The sequence below is a fragment of the Ailuropoda melanoleuca genome, chromosome 16 (assembly GCF_002007445.2).
Source record: "Ailuropoda melanoleuca isolate Jingjing chromosome 16, ASM200744v2, whole genome shotgun sequence".
Lineage (NCBI taxonomy): Eukaryota > Metazoa > Chordata > Mammalia > Carnivora > Ursidae > Ailuropoda > Ailuropoda melanoleuca.
The window spans coordinates 28,773,869-28,798,856 of NC_048233.1; the positions used below are offsets into that span (position 1 = coordinate 28,773,869).

Here is a 24,988-nt window from a genome sequence, read left to right on the forward strand (position 1 = left end):
TGGAAAGAAGAAAGGTTTGGGAATGGCCATGGACATGTTTGGATAACATGTGGATTAGATTGGTGTGTTTGGATGGAAGGGTGCCTGCAAAGATACAATGGGAAAGAAGTCTGAGGAAGTGAGTAGAGAGAGATTTGAACAACCCTGATGGATTTTATCCTGCTGGTGAAAAGAGGACTGTTGGAAGTTTTTCTTCTGTGGAAAGTAGAATGATCTTGGCAAAGCAGAGTTAGAAAGATTGCTCATACAACAGCATATAAGGTGGGTCTAACTAGCCAAAAAATCAGATCAACTGGGAGCTATTGTTTGGCCTGGGCTTGAGATGTGGTATGAGCAAAACCAGATGGCAGTGATGAAAACTTAAAGGATGGATGCTAATGATGTAAGAGTAGGAGCTCATAGCAGCTGGATTTTGTGGTAGGGGACTAAGTTTAGAGTGATTTAAGATACCAAAGTCAGGGGTGCCTGGGTGGCGCAGTCGTTAAGCGTCTGCCTTCAGCTTAGGGCGTGATCCCGGTGTTCTGGGATCAAGCCCCACATCAGGCTTCTCCGCTGGGAGCCTGCCTCTTCCTCTCCCACTCCCCCTGCTTGTGTTCCCTCTCTCGCTGGCTGTCTCTCTCTATCAAATAAATAAATAAAATCTTAAGAAAAAAAAAAAGATACCAAAGCCAGGTAATTGGAAAGGGATGGAACCATTGCCAGGCTGGTAAAGTTCTGGTGGGGTGGCGTGGGCTGGGGTGGGAGGTGGTAGGATAGAGGTTTTCCTGAAAAGATGAGTTTGGTCTTACATTGACAGCATGTCAATAAATGTCCAACAGTAGTTAGGTTTGTGTGATTGCTACTCATCCATTCATTCAGCAATATTTTATTGAATGCCAGTATTTTATTGAAGCACTATAGTAGACGAGAGTTACCAAGTTATCGAGAAAAAAAATGTTCCCATTCTCATGGAACTAGCAAAGCTCTAAAAATATATTTAAGAGCTAAGTAAACATATACTGAGGAAATAATAAAATGTTTGTATTTAAAATAATATGGGTAGAGGGAGGGGAGCATAGATGAAACAAGATGAACAATAAGTTGATAGTTGTTGAATCGCAGTAATGGATACATACTGGTTCCTTTTACTGTTTACTCATATGTGATTGAAATTTTCCCTTACGGTTTTTTAAAAAGGCAGAAAGTTAGGTGTGTAGGGCTAATGATTAGACAAGATATCTGAGAGAGTGATGAAATCATGGCTAAAGAGTGGCCTGAGAAAGGCAGGGAGAAAATGAGCCAAATACAGTGTCTGAGAAAGATAAAAGATGTTTCAAGGACAGAGGTGATAGTGTTAATTTTGACAGAGGCTAGCAATGTTATAAGTTACATCTAGCAGATTGTTCCTTTTTAATTGTGTTCATTTCTGGTTGGATGGCCCTTCATGGCTGAAAAGAATTGGGTACAGGGGCGCCTGGGTGGCACAGCGGTTAAGCGTCTGCCTTCGGCTCAGGGCGTGATCCCGGCGTTACGGGATCGAGCCCCACATCAGGCTCCTCTGCTATGAGCCTGCTTTCCTCTCCCACTCCCCCTGCTTCTGTTCCCTCTCTCTCTGGCTGTCTCTATCTCTGTCAAATAAATTAAAAAAAAAAAAAAAGTAAGAATTGGGTACAAGCTCAAGAAAACTATTTTGACCATTTGAGAAGGTGTTTATTAATTGAAAAATATGTCCAGGCTTTATTTCCTAATATGTAAACATCTGTTGTGTTTTTAGGAAACGAATGAGCAAAAACTTCACAAGATAGCCAATGAACTTTTGCTTACAGAAAGAGCTTACGTCAACCGACTCGACCTCTTAGATCAGGTAAGATTTTCCCTTTCAGGGTTATTTTTTGACATTGTACATCATTTTTAGTCATCAAGGGGTTTTAGAAACTATAAGAAGGGGATGACTGTTTTTGGCCAATGAAAGCTTTTTCTTCAAGGGAATCTTTAGGATTTTTAGCTTTCTCAGTGAATTCACTAGACACAAAGGGTTTTCAACTCATAAAGAGCAGATTCAAGGACTCTCTGTGAGTCACAAAATCCCTTTATCTGTATGTTTCAACACTAAACACTAGTATGTTTCTTGACCATTTGTTATGATTCTAGAGCCATGTTACCATTATAATCTAAATAAGAGATTGGTGATTCTAATTCATACGTGAATTTGTCACTGATTCTGTTTGTCTCATGCATACATGACTCATCTGAATTGATGGGGTAATAGGGCCAGAAGAATTTTGAACGTTCACTTGCTCAAACTTGTGGGAGACATCTAATACAGTGTCTGGTGTAAAGTTGCACAGTTAATATCGGTTGGAAATGACATTCTACTTTGTTTTGTATTTCATCATGGTGGAGCCCTGAGTATCATTTCAAATACATGTATGTTTACAAAGAAAGTTTTAAAATGCATCATAAGAATCGCTTGAAAACTAAGGCCTCTTAATATTGTTTTAATGATAAAAGAACAAGATAATTGGTGGATTGCTAATATAGATTCCTCTTATTAGAAGAGAAAGTTGCCATGTTTGAGTGTTAATTATAAGAAGAATTGTCCCACTTCTGCCATTAGAATACTGGAAATTCATGGGAACACGCCATCCTGGGTGTACCTCCTTATCGTTGGTTCCTAGAATGAACTCTGGCCCTGTTAGAGTGAGCCTTAAGGGGCCCAATTAAGGGTTCTGTTCTTTGAAATAATGAGTTTGTGACTTAAATACTCACTTTCCAAAGAATTCCACTTTAAGTCCATCGATTCGTGTTGAGTTTGTACTTTTGAAACAGTTTTTCTCCTCATGGGGATTACAGACCTGAAATGTTAGGTATTCCCATCATGGAGACATGTCTTTTCCTCTTAACAGGTTTAATGGGGTTTTGGTTTTTGTTTTTTGTTCTTTTTTGCTATTTCTTATTAGTAGCTGACAAGCTACTGACCTTTTAGAATGAAAGCTGACCTTTTAGAATTTTAGAGTCTTAATTACTTACAATATCTTATCTATTAGAGTCTCTAAGGACATAATTTTGTGTTCATTTTGCCTCCCAAGAAAATGCAGTGGAGGTGAATTTAGAAAATTAACAACCATCTGGACATTATGAAGGAACAGACCTCCTTCTGCCTACATTTAACAGAATGGCAATTAAGAGGTATAGTAGCCCTAGTGGAGTATAGCTAAGACTGCAATTTTTTTTAATTGTTTTTAAGATACTTATTATTATGTACAAGAGATCTTTTTATCCTCTTAGAAGTGTTCAAGTTATCATGAATTATTACTTAAAAGCAGGAAGACATCTGTGAACTAAAAAATACTTTCACTTATCCATTGACCAGATACTTATTAAGCACCTGTTCTACCATGGGAACTAACTCTGATGGCCTCCCTCCCTCCCCAAGGGGGCATACAGTTTAAATAGGGGAAATGAGATTCATGCCAACAAATTACAATAAAGGGCAATATGATACACATGCCATCTAAGTCATTCAAAACGTAAGAGTGAAATATACCACAATTGTTATATATAAAGTTTTCCATCTTTTTAAACTCTACTTACAGATAGGAGTAAATCCCTTTACCTCAATTGGAAATTCTCTGGCATAGGAAAGGTTAACATAGCCTAGGCATAGGTGTAGCCTAGGTTAGAGTCAAGTTTTCTTTTTTTTTTTTTTTTAAGATTTTTATTTATTTGGCAGAGAGAGAGAGACAGCCAGCAAGAGAGGGAACACAAGCAGGGGGAGTGGGAGAGGAAGAAGCAGGCTCCTAGCCGAGAAGCCTGATGTGGGGCTCGATCCCAGAACACTAGAATCATGCCCTGAGCCAAAGGCAGACGCTTAACGACTGTGCCACCCAGGCACCCCTAGAGTCAAGTTTTCTAATTCTGATTCCTGGATCTTCTCAATCAGAGCATATATTCGGACATTTCAAAAATGATTTATTCCTTGAACCCTGAACCTTTTCATCGACTCAACAAAAGTTACTAAGAGCCCACTATATGCCTAGCACAGTGCTAGGTGGTAACCAATAAATTTAAAGTAATGTTTGTTTTATTCTCTTATTCAGGTATTTTACTGCAAATTATTAGAAGAAGCAAATCGCGGCTCATTTCCAGCAGAGATGGTGAATAAAATCTTTTCTAATATTTCATCAATAAATGCCTTCCATAGTAAATTCCTATTGCCAGAGCTGGAAAAACGAATGCAAGAATGGTAAGAGGAGTAGATGGAAAATGATATGTCTCAGGCAGTCACATTAGATGCGGTGTTATTTGCTTTTAAATTGAAACAATAATGCTACACAAAGCTACAGCCAAACTTTTTTGTTAAATTTTTACCATAAAGACCACTGATTAGAAGTTGTGGTACATTTTTAGCTTTGGTTGAAAAGGATTTCATCTCTGTTCTCCAAACAATCTTTTGATTAGTGGAGATGAGGTATCAGGGGTAATCTGGAGCTTTAAAAACTCCATAGCATGTCTCTTTACTATGTCTTTCCTAAACTCCCTTTAGAAAGGTGCTGCTTTATTTCTCTACCCGTCTGACAGCAAGGTGGCTCGGATAAAGCACAGGGAGTGTGTAGAAAGTCATCACTTCATTTGGAGTCCTGTTAATTCACTTATTCTGTAAGAAATTTTAATGACCTGTTTCTGTATTTTGTACAGGGAAACAACCCCTAGAATTGGTGACATCCTTCAGAAATTGGCACCATTCCTTAAGATGTATGGAGAATATGTGAAGGGATTTGATAACGCAATGGAATTGGTTAAAAACATGACCGAGCGTATTCCCCAGTTCAAATCAGTAGTTGAAGAAATTCAGGTAATTGGGCTCTTGTTCAAGGCTATGAATTAGTTTTTCTGTACAAATCATAAGGTCTTCTAGATCTAAGGTTGAGATTGAGGCATCTTATGAGGCCCTATATCTCAGGGGTTAGAGCATTGATCTTATAAATTGAGACATCTGTCTGAGACTGCCAAATTCCGTGCTATTCTGAATTATGCAGAAATCATCTCTGCAAAGTTAACATATTTATTGAGCACATGGCATGTGCTGAGCAGTAAATTCTCCATTTGCTTGAGTCTAGCTTTTATAAAGATCCACATAAATTTATAAAGTGGGTTCCCATTCAGCTCTTTGCCTCTCTTGTTCTCTTTCAGAGGTTGAGATGATGGAATGAATATATATAAATGAACATAAAGAATGATTGCCATAAACCCTGACAGTGCAAACATTATTATTCTGGGTGTGTGTGTGTGTGTCACTTTATATGTGTGTCCTGATTTTTTTTTCAATTTCACCAGACCTGGATAATACACTTTAATAATACCATAGTAATTTTTATTTGATTCTCTAGTGAAAGTCTTTAATAACTTCTTACTTGATAAAGTTTAAAAATCAAAAAGGAATTCTTTAGGTCACATTAGATTCTTGGGGTGGGGATTCTGCTGCCCCTCTGTTTTCTTTTGTGCTATATAAATATTTTTTATTTTACCATTTTAATTCCTCTCAGACTTTTTCATTTTTTTTCCTACTGTCTGTTGGAGGAATTATTATCTGCATCTTAATTTATCAGTCTACTTCAGATGAATTCTAACCTAAATTCTGGTAGATTACAGGCATTTTGCTCCACTGTAGCTCTGTTCCTCCATTCCCCATGCTTTTAGTCTCTTATATATTGCCCTTGCATGTTTTAAATCCAATAATACAGTGATATAATTATTATTTTTTATAATTTTATGCCTTTGAATGGAGGATATAAGAAAAAATAGATCTATAAATGTATTTATTAACCCATATATTTACCATTTCTGAAGTAAGTTCCTTTCCACATAAAGTGATAAGTGTTTCTTGCAAGGCAGAATTGGATAGCAACTAATTTTCTTGGTCTTTGTTTATCTGGGAATATCCGTGTTTCTTCTGCACTATTGAATTGTGTTGCTGGATACAGAATTCTTGTTTAATTGTTTTTTTTTCTTTCAGCAAAATGAATGTCATTTCACTGTGCTCTGTCCTCTATTGTTTTATATGGGAAGTTAGGAACTGCATTGATACTTCCTATATGTGATGAATTGTTTTTCTCTTGTTGTTTTCAAATTTATCTCTTGGCTTTTGTCTTTCAACAGTTTGAATATGATGTGACTAATATGGCTCTATATTTTTCTTAGGGTTGAATTTCTTAGATGTGTAGGGTTTTTTAATCAATTTGAGAAGTTTTCAGCCATTATTTCTTTAAATAATTTACTCCAATTACACGTGTGTTGGTATTCTTGTTATTCTACAAGTTTCTGAGATGATTCACTTTTCAATCTTTGTTCTTCAGATTGTATCATTTCTATTAATCTTTCTTTGAGTTCATTGATTTTTTTTCTCCTGCCATCTGGAATCTGCTTTCGAGTCCCTGAGGTACATTTTTCATCTCAGCTCTTGTGCTTTTCAACTCCAGAATTTCCATTGGTTCTTTTTACAACGCCTGTTTCCTCCTTGGAAATTGCTATTTGTGCATTCATTGTTGTTACACTTTTCATGTTTTCCAAAACAATTTCCTTTCATTCTTTGAACATTTTTGTAATAGCTACATTGAAGTCTTTGCCAGCTACATCCAGTATCTGTGTTCAGAGACAATTTCTTTTGATTGCCTTTTTTCAGTTTAGTAAATAGTAACAGTTTACTATGTCTTTGAATGTCTCATATTTTTTTGCTGAATAGTGGACATTTTAGATAACCTATTGTAGCAACTCTGGATTCTGATCTCGCCCACTGACAGTAGCTTTAGTTAGTTTTGTTTATTTTAGTAACTTGCTTCAACATGATCTATAAAATCTGTCTCTCCTCTGGTGTGCAGTTGCCAATGTCTCTACTCAGTATATGGTTTAATATTCACGTGTGTGTGTACGTGATCCCAGCCTTCTAGGGATTGCCCCTATGTCTGCCTAGGTTAGGGGTCAAACAGTTATTGAACACAGATGACTAAACTACCGAGAGCCACTAAACTGTCATCTGCTGATGGACCTGTCTATGCATAGGGGAACGCATTCAAAGATCGGAGCATTTTCAAGTCCACTGGACCCTTTTACATCTCCTGTCTATATGTTCTTAGCCTCAGGGAGGCCCAGAGACTCTGCTGCCTTAAGCTGTCTTCTGCCTCTGCTGATCATTCACACAGTCTCAACCAAGAATATTATTATCTAACCTCCCCTCCTCCCACTTCCAACCACAGCTTCAGGCTAGTAGAGCCATTGGTCTTTTCCCCACTTGCCCACCTTCACTTTCACTGACAGTGTTGCTGGGTGTGTGCTTTGCCCACCACTCCAGATCTAATGAGCTGTCTCAACTTTAGCAGAGACAGGGCCAGTCTTCACAGCCAGTCGCACCCAAACTAAACCTTCCAGTCATTGAATCTTCATTTGCTAGGGGAGGAATGGGTATGGCCCCAGGCCAGAATGCCACAAATTCTCACTGTTCTTACCCAAAGGTCAATAGTTTTTAAAGCATAAACTCTTTTCAGATTGTTCTGTGCCTTTGGTCAATTTCTAGATTGCTGAAATGGTGGTTGTATCATTTTTATCCACCTTTCTAGTTGCTTTTTCCAGGGAGTATTTTGCCAGTCTCCTCCCTCAGCCATACCCAAAAGTCCTGCCTCTATCCATTCACTCTTTTTTTTTTCTTCTCATGATTAAGCACTCATCTGCCTTTCTGAATGCTGGCTTTGATTCTTTTACTAGCCCCTTTTGCTTGAACTGGACAGAGTACAGGGTTGACTCTTCACATTCTTCTTGGCCTTCACACCCTCATGTTCCTGAGCCTTTAGCCATCATGTCCTACAGATGCCTCTAGGGTCATTGTTTCCAGTCATTTCCTACCTCTAAACTGTCATAGCGGAGTGGGAATCAACCAAGTTTAGAATTCAGCCACTTAGTCACTGGACCTTAGAAGACTAACTTCTCTGAGCCACCGTTTCTTCATGTAAAAATGTGGGGATCAGTAATATTTTCCCATATTTCATGTACTACTAATATATAATATTATATATACATTTACAATAGGTTTTGTATACACATTTGTATATATATGTATACAATTTGTATACACATTTACAATAGGTTTGTTGGAGAAAATCAAATGAGATGTCTGAACTTGTAACGTTAATATTTTATACTTTATTAAAGAAAGCTATTATTTCCTCAGTTTCCATGTTGATTTCAGGCTCTTTGTACTTTTTTCCTGATCTGCGGTATTAAGTTCCAAACTAATTTCCCCACATCTCCCTAAAGCCACACTGCAGTAGGTTAATCTTAATACATCTCAGATCTAACGATACTGCTTTCCTGCACAAAAACCTTAGATGAAGCAAGTCTAAACTCAGCTTGACTTATTACCCCAGATTACCTTTTCTTCCTCATCCCCTGTTTCCCTATATGTATATCTTATTTTCCAACAAAACTCAACATATTTCATGTCCAGCTGCCTTGGGCCTGCTCTCCAAGGTCCCTCTTCCTGCACTTGTCCCCTGGTCTTCCCTTCCCTGCCCACCAGAGGCTGCCCTCATCAGAGTTCGTGTCAAATGCTCTCTTGTCTGTGAAGGCTTTAGTTTCTCGTTCGCTTTGAATGCAAACATCATGTCTTAATACCACTTTTATACCCAGCAGTGCCTTGATCATGGTATGAGTTCAATAAATATTTGAATGGGATTCCTGGTTTGTTTAATATGAACAACAACACATCTTATTTTTCAAATAATCTTTTCCCTGTCTTATGTTAACAGCTTATTGAAAGCAAGGGCTATAGACTCAATTGTGCTGTAAGAAAAGGAGATCTATTTACAGAGTTCAATTTCAAATGGAAAAGACTGACATGGCCTAATCAAAAATTAAAATTTTGTGAGAGATAATAAGATGCTCAGCTTTTATCATTCTTCTATGTGGAGTCTTTTTTTAAGTTCTCAAAGGAAATGACATTTATGGTACCTTATTATTAAATAGTTTCTGCTGAGTCCAAAGTCTTTTAATACAGTTGTGCTTAGTGAACCTCATTAAACATATGCATCTTTTCAGTATGTCTGGAGTATGATTCAATAATGTGACCACACAAACCCTTCTAGTGACTAATTAAAGTGGTTGCCAGCAATCTGGAATTTTCTCCCTTAAAATTCTGCTTGATTTTTCTTTCTGTTCTTAGACTAGATTGGTGGGCCTCGAACTTTAATGCTGTTAAGAATCTGAGGTATTTTAAAATGCATGTTCGCAAGCCTTAGCCTCAGAGATTGTGGTTTCATAGATTGGGGTGTGGTTCAGAATTTGCATTTTTAATAGCGCCTTAGATTGATCTAATGCAAGTGATCCACAGACCACATTTTGCAGGGAAATACTGTCCTTGGTGAAAGTTCTGTATGACAGTGAGTTTTTAGATTGGCCACCTTCATTTTTAAATCTTTCTTCAAAAACCTTTCTCATTGTAGAAACAGAAGATCTGTGGGAACTTGACTTTGCAGCATCACATGCTGGAACCCGTTCAGCGAATTCCCCGGTACGAGATGCTTCTGAAGGACTACCTAAGGAAATTGCCCCCTGATTCTCCGGACTGGAATGATGCTAAAAGTAAATGCTTCTCTCCCTCCCCCTTTCTATTATGGGGTAATCAAGTGACCAGGAAGCCTTGTGGTTAAAGAGCGAGATAGGTCTCACAGCCAATTTAGTAAAAATACTGCTGCCAAAAAATAACCTCACTGGGAGTTGTCATCAACATCTCAACTAGGCAAGCACTTCTGAGCCCAAATCACAGGTTTAGAGCAATGCCAATCACATTTCTCATGCTGATTTCACTTTAATCATTAACTCGGGAATCTGAAACTATAGTCTTAGGGACATCTGGAATAGCAATACACAATTACCTTCTCACAGGAAGAATACAACCATTCAGAATTACTGGTGCTGCTGGCTAATTAGATGGGTTGATGCATACCAAGAAAGCTAAAATGACATTTACTATGTAAAAATAACCTAAGCAAAGTTGGTTCTACCTACCCGAAAAGAAGAGAAAATGATGCTTTTAGTGGCAGTTAAGATTTTCCCAGGAAAACTTTATTCCTATTCTTGTAGTTGCCTTTTGTTTTTTTCATTAGATCCTAACGAATGGGTTTTTTGAAGGCTCAGGAGTTTCAATACTTTTAGCTTTCTCATGTACTTTTTAAAAAATCAAAGCATATGACTCTTGATCTAAGGGTCATACGTTTAAGCCCCTCATTGGGTGTATAGCTTACTTTAAAAAAAAAAAAGAAGTTTAAAAGGGGGCGGCTGGCTGGCCTCGCCAAAAGAACATGTGACTCTTGATCTAGGGGTCATGAGTTCAAGTCCCACTTTGGGTGTATAGCTTACTTTAAAAAAATTGTTTTAATTAAAAAAAATGAATCAAGTAACTGAAGGGAAGAATACAAATTTAAGGGATAGAAATGGCTTCGTGTCAAGAACTAACAATGCTGCTGTACAGTCTTGAAACATTGGTACTTTGCTAATAATTTCTTGTTTTTATTATAAGTGTACCCTGGTAAGAGATGAGGAACACAGAATACAATCTTTGGTCTTGGCAGCCTGGGTCTTTTTTTTTTTTTGAACAAAGACTTTCTCTGTTACATTTCTCCCACCATCCAAGTGAGTCAATGACCACAGGAACTTCTCTTCTTCCCTCTCCCGCTTTATGGTTTTGAATTATCCTGACTTGACTTCTTCCACTTTCCACTTCATGCCCACTTCCCATTCATCTGGGCTGTGTGGTTGGTTTTGGTGGCAGAACTCTAGTGGTAGGACTTCAGGTGGGGTCACCACTGCTACTCCTCAAACTGCTGACCCCAAGTTATTTTATTTTGTCTCCTGAAGGGAATGCACAGAATTGCCCCAATTGGGTTGCTCCTTCAAAATCTAAATAAACATTCAGTTTCTTCTATACTCCAAGGCTTGGACTTACCCTAGGGTGGCAGTGTCAGCCATGAGAAAGTTAGCAACACTGTTGGATATTTTATTACTCTCTTTGGTTGCCCGTTACTCCTTAAACTAAAATTTTAAGGAAATCACAGAGGTGCTTTTAGAGACCCAAAGGAGAAGAGAAAGCAACAAAAGTGCATTCTGTTCAGCCGTGGAACAGAGAAGACAGAGAATTTGGTCTAGAATTAATGAGGTTGTAGCAGTAACAGAATTAATCAGGCCAGTATTCATAAGATAGAAAAGAAAGAGCAGGTCATGATCTAGGATTGAGGGCATTCCCTGGGGTTGATGCAGCAGGAGGCCTCAGCCTCCACAGCTCTTCACCAGCAGTGCCAGAGCCTCCCTTGCCCATACCAGCAGTTCCCAACCGCATCTCTCCCACCACCTGCCCAGCAACAAAAGCTTCCATCAGCACTGGCATCAGAGGATTCCCCTTTACTGACCAAGACTAGAACTCTGAGTGTGTTTTCCCAAAGAAAGTTGGTTATGCTTGGTGGTTAATTTGCTCATAAATCTCATAAAATAGTTTTCCTGCTGAATTGTTGTAGAGCTTTGACTCAGAAGACGTAGGTCCCACTGTGGCCTTACAGTTTCGTAGTTGTATGACCTTAACCAGGCCACATCACTTGCCATTTGTTTCACCTGCCAAGTGGAGCTAGCTAACAGACTCTCCATTCAAGGTTATGTAAGAATGAAGAGACATCATATATATGAAAGCGTCTGGCCAAGTGCCTCGTGCCAATCTAGTGTACACGTATTTGTTAATTTTGAAGGTCCATTATATAGGTCATCTGTATAGTTGTATGTAGGTCATCCATATATGTCATCCATTTACAAGGAAATGCCCTTCATGTTCCAAGTAACATACTTACAAGTGAACTTGTTAAAGTATCTGTTTTGTAAATGGAAATTGCCCCTACTTTTGGTGTCAGATGTGGTTGTCGGTCTCAGATTTCTTCTTATTGTAGTATAGGTTATTCACCTATCTAGTAGCACAGGAACAACAAAATACATTTAATTTTCTTTTTTCCCATTTAGAATCACTTGAAATTATATCTACAGCAGCAAGCCATTCTAATAGTGCAATAAGAAAAATGGTAAGTGATTTTCAAAGGAGATGGGAATCTTCTAGTTAGATAATTGTCAATAACATAGCCTAATGTTACCTGCAGGTGTGGACCAAAATAAATAGATACAGGTGAACAAAAAAGATTCTTTATTAAATGTTTAGTGTTATGTGGGATAATTCCCTCCCCTCTTCTCCCAGGTTTCAATTTGCTCATAACTGACACATTTTATACCAAATTTATGCTTAGTCCCAGTCCCTTCTGAATTATCCAGATTTTAGCTAAGGTCATTTTATTATTAAAGCCACCAAAGTAAAATCTCCCTTTATTTGGTCTTGCTGTGTTTTGCTTTAATTTCCTAGGAGAACCTAAAGAAACTCTTAGAGATTTATGAAATGTTGGGAGAGGAAGAAGACATTGTAAATCCTTCAAATGAACTAATAAAAGAGGGACAGATCCTCAAACTAGCTGCTCGGAACACATCGGCACAAGAACGCTACCTTTTCTTAGTGAGTATTATAGTGTGAGCCGGTCACAGAAGAATAATTCATAAATGTTGTTCTGTACATCTTGGAAAAGTAGGGTGTTTTCTTGCTCACCAAAGCAATTCTGTCTAACCTGGTTTGGTCAACACTGTTAGGATTCTACAAAAGGGAATATCCTTAGTAACTAAAACTTGTTCTTTCAAGGACACAAATCTTCAAGTATTTTAAAAATATTTTTCTGCGTACTAGCACACAACGGCAGGCAATGTAACCTGTCCGTGATGATCTTAGCTATCAGTGTGGGGTGGGGGGGAGGTATGATATGTTTTCTCAAATTTTCCTTGTTTCAGATTCACTCCTTCCTTTCATTCTTATAGGCTAGTAATGGGTACCATTTGCTGACCGGAGTTTTCTTCCTAATCCGCTCTGGTCACTACTTTTGATCTTTCCAGTTTGAGGAAATGTATACTCAAGGTTGTGAAGCTTGTGCCTAAAATATCTCTGTGAAAAGTACGTGAGTTTGCCTTATAGTTCCTTTTCACTGGAGTAGGTCCCTGTCCTTTCCTTTACTTCCTGGAAATGACATTTAGTCTGGGGCTTATCTCAGATGTAAGAGCTCTTCCGGGGGCATGCAGGCCATTATGTTTTTAGTCTCTGTTAATTCCAGTCCCTTTCTGTATCTGTTGGTATAATAATAATCACAGTAATAGTTAACATGGAGTAACAATAAGCTAACACTGAGTAATAGCTCAGTAAATGTTAGCTATTGTTAGGATTGTTATTAGAGTCACAGAAACAGAGACACGTTGGTCATGAGGCTGCCCAGTGCCTGGCACACAATACATTCTCAGCATGTGACTCACGTCTGACTTTGTGCTGCAGGGCAGTCATGTCACCAGCCGTAGTATGAGTTTAATTGGGGGCTTACAGGTTTTCATTTTCTGGTTACAGCCTCCTTTGGAAGGAAAACTTAACAGGAACTAAATATCATGCATAGGGGTGTTTAGTATCTCTCATTTTTCAAAAAGAACATTTGGTCACCATATTTACTCAGCTGTTCTCCCAAGTTTGTGTAACTCAAGGAAATTGAAAACACATGTCTCCACAAACATGTTTATGGGTGTTTACCACAGAATTATTCATAATTGGCAAAATATTTGGACATATGGATATAGTGGTATATCTATGCAGTGGAATGTTATATGGCAATAAAAAAGAGAATATTGATACATGCTACATGGATGAACTTTGGAAGCACTGTGACAAGTGAAAGAGCCATTCACAAAAGCCCATACTGTGTGATGTCATTTATATGCAATGTCCAGACTAGACAGATGCAGAGGGGCGGGATGGAAGCAGTGGTTACCTGGGGCTGCTGGGGAAAGGAAATGGACACAGGGTTTCCATTTGGAGACATGAAATTTTCTGGAATCAGATAGAAATGATGATTGCACAATTTACAGCTATATTAAAAACCACAAAGTGTACATTTTAAAAGGGTAAATTTTATGTTATATGAATTACATCTCAATAACTTTAAAAAATTTATAGATGCTCTAAAAATCTTCATTTGAGCTCAACGAAAGTACTTCATCTCTCAGAGTTTATATAGAGAGCTAAAAATGTAAAGCAAGGATTGTGATGTCCTCTCAGGGTTCAGAGGTCTATTTATTTTGAAATCTAGGTTTTGTTATCAGGGTATGGTAAGGCCACCAGATCAGGAGAGAGTTGCCATGAAAAACATCATTAGACTCACAGATTCCCAGAAGGAGAGGCATGCCATACCATGGGGGTTACCTGAGAAAGCAGCCGGGTCCATAAGGGGCAGATGGAGCAAGCAGAAAATGTGAACAAGAGCTTTTATTGTCTGTTCAGTGAGAAGGAATGGGCAAGGCAGCATAAACGGGCTTGGGATTTGCTAGTTTAAATAATTCCATCAGGCTATGGGGCCTTTGGGGGCTGTTGTCTGGTACCTGGCCCTGGGGGGTGAGAGCAGGGGAATACTGGCCCAGTAAGAGCTCAAGAAAGGAGGCAGTGGTGGGTAGGCTCTGGATGGGTTGCTTTCTATATGAAAGGCGTGCATGCAGGTGAGTCATTTACGACTTCGAGGAAGTGAGTAACCCTAAGAGGGACAGGTCCCTCCATTGTCAGCAAAGCCCCAAGATGTCAAAGTGTCATAAATACAGATTAAAAAGACATGCTTAATATACTATTTTGGGCAGAATGCATGGGAGTTAACATCTACCTTTGCCTTTCCCCTTCATTCAGGTGCTTAGGTAATGCTCCTTTCCCCTCTCCTGGATTATATTACAGTTTCAATAGTTAAGCTTCTAGCTCTGTGTCTAACCAATTGCCTGGGTTTAATCTTCACATTTGAGAATTATTCTGGAGATAGTTTATGGTTGAATACCTTGTTGCAGAGCCAAATTAAGCAGCTCTTTGGAGGACAGATGGCAAAGAGCCTTTGGGGAATACAGCTGTAGTGACTTTGAAGAAAGGACCCATCTTGTTCCAGTGATTGTAAGCTATCAAACCTCTCTTGCCATTGCCTCCCAGGAGAACGGAGTCGTAGAGCAGGAGTTATTGGAAAGCCGCATTCGTCTTGTGAAGACCATCTTAGAAGCATTTCTGTAGGTCCATTCTAGTAATCCCAGCGCGCCACTCACCTCCACCCCCTGCACTGTCCTTGTCACACATTCTTCACAACACCCTTTTCTTCCTGTAGAGCATCTTGGGTTTTTGTACATGGAAACCTGAGAAGTGCCATTTTTATTTTTCTCTGTCTCTAGGAAGAAAATGAGGGATAGTTTTCTGTATCCTACTCTGGCGATCTTACATTTCTCTAAAGAGCCAAATCGCATGTAGAATCTGATTTCTGCTTTCAGCTGAGCTTCATGTGTTTGCTCATTTGCTTGCCTCCGCACCATGCTTTTTTCTATTACTACAGGATACTCTGTTGACTAAATTTAAAAAATCACACACCTGACATCTGAAAGTTAAAAAAATCACCAAATTATCCCATAGAATGACCCAAGAGGTTTTATTCTTGGCCCTTTGTTGTTCTGATCTTTATTTTGTTATAGCTTGACAGATTTCAGTTTTTTTCCCATTTGACTCATTTAAACTTTGAATACAGAGCAGGCACTGGAAATTTTCTCCAGCCATGTACTTTTACGAACTTCAAAACAAACTTTAATGAAACTGTGTCTGGTGAAACATGACATTGAATTGTTTCACTCAAATATTTCAAGACCCTTGAAATAAGCAGTAGGACCACCGGAGATCAGGAAGGGGGACTCTCCCTGTGCTTTTAATAAAATCAAGGCTGGCTTCTAGCTTAGCACTTTGAGAGCTTGCCCCACCAGCCAGAGATCACATGTCCGTAACTACTTCTGGCCATGGGTAAAACGCAGTGTCCCTCACTGAGAGGGAAAGCCACCTACTTGGTGTGCCAGTTGCTCTGACTTCCCCTTTGAGTACCGGCGGAAACCCACATGGAAGGTGATGCTGGCTTTTGCCACAGCAGCAAGGTTCACAGAAGGAACAGAGGGCATCTACTGCTTTGTAAACAATATTTTATGTCCTTGTGCTCTGACTTTGACCTCTAGGAAGAAGAAAAAGGGTATTTATTGACTAGCATTAGATTGTGATATGAATTAGATAAGGTTAATAAATAGTTATTGACAGTTTAGAATGTAAGGTCCCACTTAGGAAGCCTGTGTAATTGGGGAAGTGTAATCCTGCGAGCATAAAATGGAAAGGAAACATCATTTATAAGATAGTCTGTCATCTTGTATGAGTGTCACCACAAAAAACAAATGCCTAGACCTTCCATATTTATGGACTATGTTTCTATAAAATAACAAGACTTTGCTGAACTTTATAAAGTGAACTTGAGTACGCATATCAGATAACTCAGAAATTTTACGCTGTAACATTACATTTGTCACTCAGTTTGCAGAAACATGAGGTAGTGGTTGCCGTCTTGAAAGTTGAGCCTTGGGGCGCCTGGGTGGCTCAGTTGGTTAAGTGTTCGATTCTTGATTTTGGCTCAGGTCATGATCTCAAGGTCGTGAGATGGAGCCTGATGTCAGGCTCCGTGCTGGGCATGGAGCCTGCTTGGGATTCTCTCTCCCTCTGCCCCTGCTCGCTTGCTCTCTCTCTGTCTCTGTCAAATAAATAAATCTTTTAAAAAGAGAGAAAGTTGAGCCTTGTGCGTGTTAGTGGCTTCTCTGCAGCTCCTGCTGCACCACTCACAACCTTGACCAAATCCCCTTCTGAGAAGGCCTTCACACAAGATAGGGAAAAAATGTTAACAGGAACAGTCAGCCACAAGTGCTTGCCTTAAGCGGGATTGTGATGAGAGCCTTTCAGAGTGTTTTCAAATCCCTGAATCCTGTGTACTGTAATGAGGCTGGGGAGTGCCACACTTAGAACACCGTGGACAGTTGATGATAGGTCATTAGGGTTCTCTTCTAGAAATGTAAATGTGAAATGTGGTGCTGGGGTGAGTCTGCTAAAGTGTATTTTTAGTACCCTTTCATTTCTACGTTATCCAATGTGGAAATGAAATTCATGACGCTGGTTACAGGAACTTGCAAAATAACGTACAAAGAACAACTGATAAGAAATGTGCTTTCAGAATGAGTACAATGGGCAGTGTCACATAAACCGGTTGAAATGTTTTAAAAATCCATCCCCATCCCTTGTTTTGATGGCTCGGTGGAGCCAAATGGAACCTGGCAAAACAGGACATTTTTCTTCATTTAATCCTCTGAACAGCCTGTGACTTTTATAGATAATAATCCCGAGACATGAGAGGTTTCATAGTGCACAGAGTTTAAGTCCCCAGTTGTTCTTGTCTTTGAAAATTATATGTAATTCTAGAAGCAGTGCCAGAAACAATAAATAGGAAAAAAGAAGAAAAGTATGGGCCCTCTTTAGGAATCTGCCTACAAATTAACCTAAGTATTTAGCCTTTCCTCCTTTGGCATGTTTCAAGATGTTCAAACATGAATTAAATGTCTCCCCAAACTTATTGTTCGGTCCTGATTAGCAGGCATTGTTCATTGTTGACTAGAAATGGGGCATTATACATACTTTGATTCAGTTTCAAAATAAAGTCCTTCATTTTAAAAGATCTGGTAAAGATCTTTAAAAACTTAATAAAATAGATGACTTTTCTATCCATACATGACAAATTCTTAAGATGTAGACCAATAAATTAGTTTTTACATAGGGTTTAGTGTGCTAACCCCACATGTTCTTAACTAATAACTTGGGGTTTTTTCTTTAACTTAATATTAAACACACTGGCAGAAATAATCGTTAAATAATACTCATTTCCTCTAACTAGCTATTGTAGACTTGCTTTGTAAGACACAACAATTAGAAATGTTCTTGCCTAAGGGCTTTAGCTTATATGGTTGAGAACTTCAATTCCTGGTATATGGAAAGTCCTTAATAAATTGTTGCTGAACTTAATTGAACTAATTTTTTTCATAGTACAAAATGTTTACTTAAATGTCTATAAAATATTATGAACCAATAAAGGGAAATGTAAGTGTTAAAATAAGGTAATTTTGATACAAGCATAAAATCTCAATATAATATTTAAATAATCTTGCTCACATAGAGGGTACAATATTCCCTGGAAATTTCTTGGAATTTTTGTCTAGGGCTGCTTGTAATACCGGTTGCTTCCTTCTGTCTTCTCTGTTTTCCTATTTACTGATGTGTGCACTGTGTCCTTGCAGTTCAACAACATGTTGCTATACTGTGTACCAAGATTCAGCTTGGTGGGCTCTAAATTCACGGTTCGAACGAGGGTTGGCATTGATGGAATGAAAATCGTGGAGACTCACAATGAAGAATATCCGCACACTTTCCAGGTATCTGGGAAGGAGAGAACGCTAGAGCTGCAAGCCAGGTGAGAGAAGCCTTCCTATCACACAGCTTTCCGAAAGCATCAGAATGAGTCGTAGCACAGAATAATTCTGAGGATCTTTCCCACGTGAATACTATAGACCTCTGGGAATCTGATGAGACCTAAGTAAAGAAACAGAATCTCTTAAAGGCAGGAATCATGTTATCCCTTTTGATTCCTTCGGAGTGCCTGGAGAGTGGTTTTCAGACAGTAAGAATTCAGTAAATTAAATTGACTCTTAGATTTGCAAGGTGCTCAGAGAGTGAAGTGGCTGCGTTCGAGCCAGAGTTTGGAGTCTCGTAGGAAAGGGTTCCTCCTCCCTCCACCCTTCGTTTTGGTGCACGATGTTTGTTGATGCTTACTATACCATGCTAAATGTTGAAGCATTAACTGTCAGTCCTTCAGTGGCTCTGCATTCATGTGACTTATTGACACTTTGATGGAAAGGATTTTCAGAGGAGGCAGAGTAGAAAAGGTAATGATTCTCCTGCCAAAGTTGGGGGATACAGGAAGGGGGCCATTTGGGGTTATAATGGCTTCTGGAAACCAGGACTTCTGGAAGGGATGGTTCTTCATACAAGCTTTGTTGAGTTGGAAAGAAGGGCTGGGGTTCTGGCATCCATCTGCTTAACATAAACCATGTTTGGAAAGAAAAAACCATGAGAACCACTGCAGTGGCTCATAATCTACCTCTGGGGTGAACCTCTGGAAGATAGAGTGCTGTCATGTTTTGAAATATCTGCCTTAGAAGACTGCCCTCCGTTTATCCTACAAAGGCATATCATGGTGCAATTTGGGAACCTTCAGAAGGTCACAGATCAGAGGGTTAAGTACCAATCCTGACTCTGATGGTTCTGATACCCTAGAATCTGGAGACTCAGAGAGCGCTTCTGTTCCTTTTTGTTCTCTTGCACCAATAGCATATGGTTCTGGTTGCTCAGGTGAATTCATCCTGGATATTTGTACTTAGTGACTGCATAAAAGTTTGAAGTTCAGACTTTTAAAAGAGAATAAATCATTTTAGCAGGAATCTGTGCCCAGGGAATTGGTGAAATTACAGTTACGGGAGATACGGCAGGCTGGTACAGTTTGAAGAAGTAGCCCTTTGATTTCCCACAGAAAATCTATACTGAAGCTTCCATTACTTAGGGAGCTGCCTGGGGACTGCTCTAAGGATTAGAAGGTGGCATTTCGAGTATAAGTTAAAAGTGTAGAGGACTTGGCTTTGAATGGCATAGTTTTCCTACCTTATGGTGGGATTTTGGGCCCCAACCACCAAATCCGAGGGAAGAATGTATTATGCTGTGCTCAGAGGCTCCTGACCTGAGTCCTCACTCAGTACTTGACTCACTGAGTGAATGGTTCTGGCAATAGAGAGTTCTCATCAATAGTTCTGACCATCAGAGAAGTCTTCATTGCAGATGAATGAAGACATTGCTGCTCTGAAATCCAGCATACTTCCAAATTTGCAAACCTGAGAGAGGTGTTGAAGCAGCAAAAGAGAGATGATCAAGGTTTTGGGGGTTCCCTAAATGGACACTCCAGCCATGCAGGTTGGCCTGTTTTCCCTTCAGGAATAGGGCTGATGCATGAGGAATTTTCTTACGTAAAAGCAGTAATCACTTCGTAGAGTTCCAATATGCAGTATTGGATACATTTCAGTTGGTATTGAAAACACAGTCATTTTACCTTAAATTTCTTATTTCCCTAATCTCATTGCTGCAGTTATATTTCTAATTATATGGTGAATTGAAAAGCTGAATTATGGGGCGCTGGGTGGTGCAGTCGTTGGGCGTCTGCCTTCGGCTCAGGACGTGACCCCAGCATTCTGGGATCGAGCCCCACATCAGGCTTCTCTGCTGGGAGCCTGCTTCTTCCTCTCCCACTCCCCCTGCTTGTGTTCCCTCTCTCGCTGGCTGTCTCTCTCTCTCTGTCAAATAAATAAATAAAATCTTTAAAAAAAAAAAAAAGAAAAGAAAAGCTGAATTAAGTGATTACTTTTCATCTAGTGTATGATTCTTACAAGAATAAGGACAAACATTGGAAGTCTCAGAACATTAGCGTGTTACGGTGATTACATGAGCCCAAAGTTGGGTATATATTTGGAGATATTTAAAGATCATTCACTTCCAAATCCACCTGGGAAAAAAAGGGTTCTGCTTTTCTTGCTAAATGAGTCAGCCTTAAGACTGACCTTTTACACTCTGTTTCCTCTTTCATATTTAAAATAATATTAAGTATTTTGTCTTGTTTTTATGTAATGGTTTTATATATTGCTAAATTAATTTTTAAAAACATAGTAATAAGTAAATTAGAGGAGTAAAAAAATCTGCCATGACGAGGCAGTAAAACAAAAAGCATTAAAGACTTGTCAAGTTTCTTTGCATTTAAAAGGCTAGAAACAACTGGGAAATAGCTGTGATTCCAGAGCAATGGAACTGGTTTTATCGAGGCAGGGCCCTGCAGTAGAGAGAAGTCTCTTTTGAGGGGCAAGATTGAACCCCCCCACACTCAGGCTCTTGGTCCAAGGATCCCCAGGTGGACAATAAGCAGAATCTTCCATTTGACAGGCACAGATTCCAGCAGCATTCTTGGCACATGCTCAAGAATAAATTTGCTGGAAAGATGGATGATGTCACAGGAGCACAGCTCTGGCCAGCACCACGCGTATGTGATGCCTGTGGGAGCGAGGCATGTGAGGTTCAGGCTGGAACTCACGCTTAACCCTAGCCTACCAAACACATGCAAACAAAGAGAGCCCACTCTTTTGGCATTCTTCAAAATCCTCCAGCTTGGAGATCTAGCTCTGTCCAGAATCTACTAATGGGGACTTTCCTAATAGACTCTGTGACAGCAGCCGGCTGTATAAGCTACCTACAAGGGAGATGAAATAAAGAAAATTTGCCTCAGTAGGAAAATAGAAGACTTGACTATAGTCAAGAAAACTTTTTCCCAACAGAAAATTATTAAATACTGGAATGAGTCCATTAATCTGTGAAACTTCCTTCCTACAAGCATCTAAAATGTTTGCTTTGCTTTATCTTTAATAATTTAAGTACGGTATTTCCTAAAGCTTTCTAGCAAAATTGTTTATCAAAGGAAATGTGAAATAGCTCCCTAAAGCCTTACAAAGATATTTTAGATTCTAGAGGATAATCGTAATCTTTTCTAAGATAGGTTGTGACTAGTAGCCTTCAAAAGCCTCCTGTGTTTTTGTAAAGGTGAATTGGAAGACTAGTTGTGTATCTGGTACAGTGCTAAATCACAGTTACCTAAAATATTGAGCTAGATGATGGTTGTTAAACTTAATTAACATCAGGGCAATATATTAATGGAAGCTAAATGTAACTATCCTGGTCAAAAGTTATGTGTACCAAAAACTCTGTTTAAGGGGCACCTGGGTGGCTCAGGTGGTTAAGCATATACATTTCTTCTCAGGTCGTGATCTCCAGGTCATAGGATTGAACCCCAAATTGGGCTCTCTGCTCAGGGAGTCTGCTTCTCCCTCTCCGCCCTCCCATGCTTGTTCACTCTCTCTCAGATGACTAAGATCTTTTTTAAAAATTAAAAAAAATAAAACTCTGTTTAAGAATTTATTTGTTCAGGGGTGCCTGGGTAGCTCAGTTGGTTAAGCATCTGACTCTTGATTTCAGCTCAGGTCATGATCTCAGGGTCGTGAGATTGAGCCCCAAGTCAGGCTCCACGCCCAGTGTGGATAAATAAAATTCTTTCTCTCCCTCTGTCTCTCCCCCTTTCCTTAAAGAAAAAAAAGAATTAATTTGTTCAGTTGCCAGCAGTTCTGTTTAATTTTTATGTAACTCCTCCCTAGACATCCCTGAATTTTCCAGAAAGTTGAAACAGCATTAAACCATAGTTTTATTCATGAGATAAACTCATTACTTTGCTCTGTACTCACTTGAATTTTGTTTTGTTTTAGTTCTGAGCAAGACAAAGAAGAATGGATCAAGGTAAACCATATTTCTGTTTTTTATTTTTGTTTTTTGGTAACCTTTGTATGTGTACTCAAACGTGCACATAGAATAGATAGAATAAAATCTGTCATAGAATATTTGTCATCAGAACAAGGTCATTTAATTTTTAAGACCATTCTTACATCATAGATGTTGTTCAATAAAGCATTTTCCTTAATCTGCATGTAGTATTTTAATGTGTGCTTTGAATCTCGTTTATATTTTAGGCTCTTCAACAGACCATTGATGCTTTCCATCAGAGGCATGAGACCTTCAGAAATGCAATTGCAAAGGATAACGACATGCACTCAGAGGTTTCTGTAAGTTGAAATAAAGTCTTCAAGTTCTTTTCTCTTTGCAGTTGCAGATCTGTCTAATCATTTTCTATCTTGCCTTCTCTCTTTGCAATGTCAGAACTGGCTATTTAGACAGAATCTCATTCTTTCTTACATGAATGCAATAGTGAGTGCCTTTTTATGCTGCTTAAACTTCTTTAAACCTTCTATTTCTTTTCCTAGGTCATGAGTTTCATAGGATGATATGAGCAGTGTTTTCAAAGTCCTTTTTAATAAATTAGTAAATAAGTAAATAAATAGATGGAAATGACAGCGTTTTCTATTAAAATTGAATCCATTTTAGACTGCTGAACTAGGGAAAAGAGCTCCAAGATGGATCCGAGATAATGAAGTAACAATGTGTATGAAATGCAAAGAGTCCTTCAATGCACTGACAAGAAGAAGGCATCATTGCCGAGCATGTGGACATGTAAGTGAGATTTCTTAATGATCATGAAGGTTGTTAGTAACTAGGTAAGTGATGTATAATCATCAAGTTTGAAAAGGAGGGGAAAATAATCATTCAGTAAATAAACCACCTAATTGATAAACTTATTTTGATGACAGCTATGTGTAAAGCACTGTGCTGGGTCCTGGAAAAAATTCGATAAACAAAATGATACCCTTCTTCACCTAGCTTACATTCTAATGGAGAAAATAACAAAAGTCAAGTAAATAGACAAATAAGCATTTCAAATTACTATAAAAACAATAAGGAGGCAATGAAGAAGTTAGAATGGAGAATAATGTTAATGGAGGAGGACTTGAAATCAATTTTACTTAGAAAAATGAAGACCTGGGGCGCCTGGGTGGCTCAGTTAGTTAAGCGTCCGACTCTTGATTTGGGGTCAGGTCATGATCTCGGGGTTGTGAGATGGAGCCCCCTGTCGGGCTCCCTCTGCCCCTCCCTCTCCCCCTATTAAAAAAAAATTAAGAAGAAAGAAAAGAAAAATGAAGACCTATCTGAAGGGTCGATATTTAAGCTGATGCCTAAAGGGAGGTGGGAAAGGCATTCAGTGGCTCTGTATGTCAGAAGCCCTGAGATAGGAGAAAATTGGGTCTGCTCTTGAGATGCCAGATGTCATGAGGCAGGAGCCCAGTGAGCATGCGGAACTGTGGCGTAAGAAGTAGTTAGAGGTGAATAATAACCAAACGAGTTGACGTCCTTGAGAAACCGAGATGGAATTTAAGACTTCTAATGGGAGAGGGAAACTTCCCTCCATTATAACAAAAAAGGAAAAAGGAAATGATGGGTGCAAATGTGGGTGTGTTTTTGATTTTATGGTAGGAAATTTTCAGTATGATGATAACTATGTTGTCATTGAAGTATGAGGAAGAGTCATCAGCTGAAAGTAAAGGGGGAAGGGTTGGAGAGATGGGGGAAATTCAAGAAAGAGGGCGCAGTATGAAATAGTTGTCTCTGGGCAGGGGAGTGAGCCTCCCCAAGGAGCAGGTGTGGAGTGCTCTGTGCCCATGAGAGGTTTATGATTATATATGTAAAGGGACACACAGTCCATTTACTGGCAAGGATTGTTCTCACAAAATTCAACACCTCCAGCCAGAGAAGGCAGGTGACAGGCTTTCAGTGATTTGAGTTGTTTCATATAGAAAAGGTGAGGAGGGGGGCGCCTGGGTGGCACAGCGGTTAAGCGTCTGCCTTCGGCTCAGGGCGTGATCCCGGCGTTATGGGATCGAGCCCCACATCAGGCTCTTCTGCTGGGAGCCTGCTTCTTCCTCTCCCACTCCCCCTGCTTGTGTTCCCTCTCTCGCTGGCTGTCTCTATCTCTGTCCAATAAATAAATAAAATCTTTAAAAAAGAAAAAGAAAAAGAAAAGGTGAGGAGGAACAAAGCACGAAATGAAGCAGGAGAGAGATAACAGCAGGTTTTGGATGGCCTTATAAACCAAGTTGAAGGTGACATACTTTCTTCTAAAAAGCAATAAGTAAACAGAGAAGGGTAGGCATTGTAGTGCTGTGATTTAATATATTAGTAGTATGCTAACATGCAAAACAATTCTTATTGATAGTTCTTTTAGATTATTCTCTTATTGCAGATTTGTTCTTCCATTTTTACCCTGAGTTTTCTCTCAGTGAAGCAGTTTTGTGGTTAAATTCAATTTGATTGCAAACAACTTTTTTTCTCCCTGAGGGTAGGACTTTTTGATCTGTCATTGAGTTTGTTTGAAACGATTTTAGGTATTGACTGATAGACTCA

The 24,988-nt window shown here is 39.1% G+C and overlaps 1 protein-coding gene across 9 annotated transcripts in view; it reads left to right on the forward strand.

Annotated features, from left to right (window-relative positions):
- Positions 1 to 24,988, forward strand: part of FGD4 (FYVE, RhoGEF and PH domain containing 4) — a 207,153-nt gene that overhangs the window by 169,645 nt on the left and 12,520 nt on the right. For all 9 annotated transcript variants that reach the window (XM_034646145.1, XM_034646144.1, XM_034646149.1 and 6 more), the window contains 10 exons: positions 1,754 to 1,843; positions 4,080 to 4,225; positions 4,678 to 4,834; positions 9,471 to 9,609; positions 12,028 to 12,086; positions 12,419 to 12,565; positions 18,298 to 18,470; positions 22,405 to 22,435; positions 22,666 to 22,758; positions 23,078 to 23,203. In XM_034646145.1, coding sequence (XP_034502036.1) covers positions 1,754 to 1,843; positions 4,080 to 4,225; positions 4,678 to 4,834; positions 9,471 to 9,609; positions 12,028 to 12,086; positions 12,419 to 12,565; positions 18,298 to 18,470; positions 22,405 to 22,435; positions 22,666 to 22,758; positions 23,078 to 23,203 — 1,161 coding nt within the window. The remainder of the gene's footprint in view (positions 1 to 1,753; positions 1,844 to 4,079; positions 4,226 to 4,677; positions 4,835 to 9,470; positions 9,610 to 12,027; positions 12,087 to 12,418; positions 12,566 to 18,297; positions 18,471 to 22,404; positions 22,436 to 22,665; positions 22,759 to 23,077; positions 23,204 to 24,988) is intronic.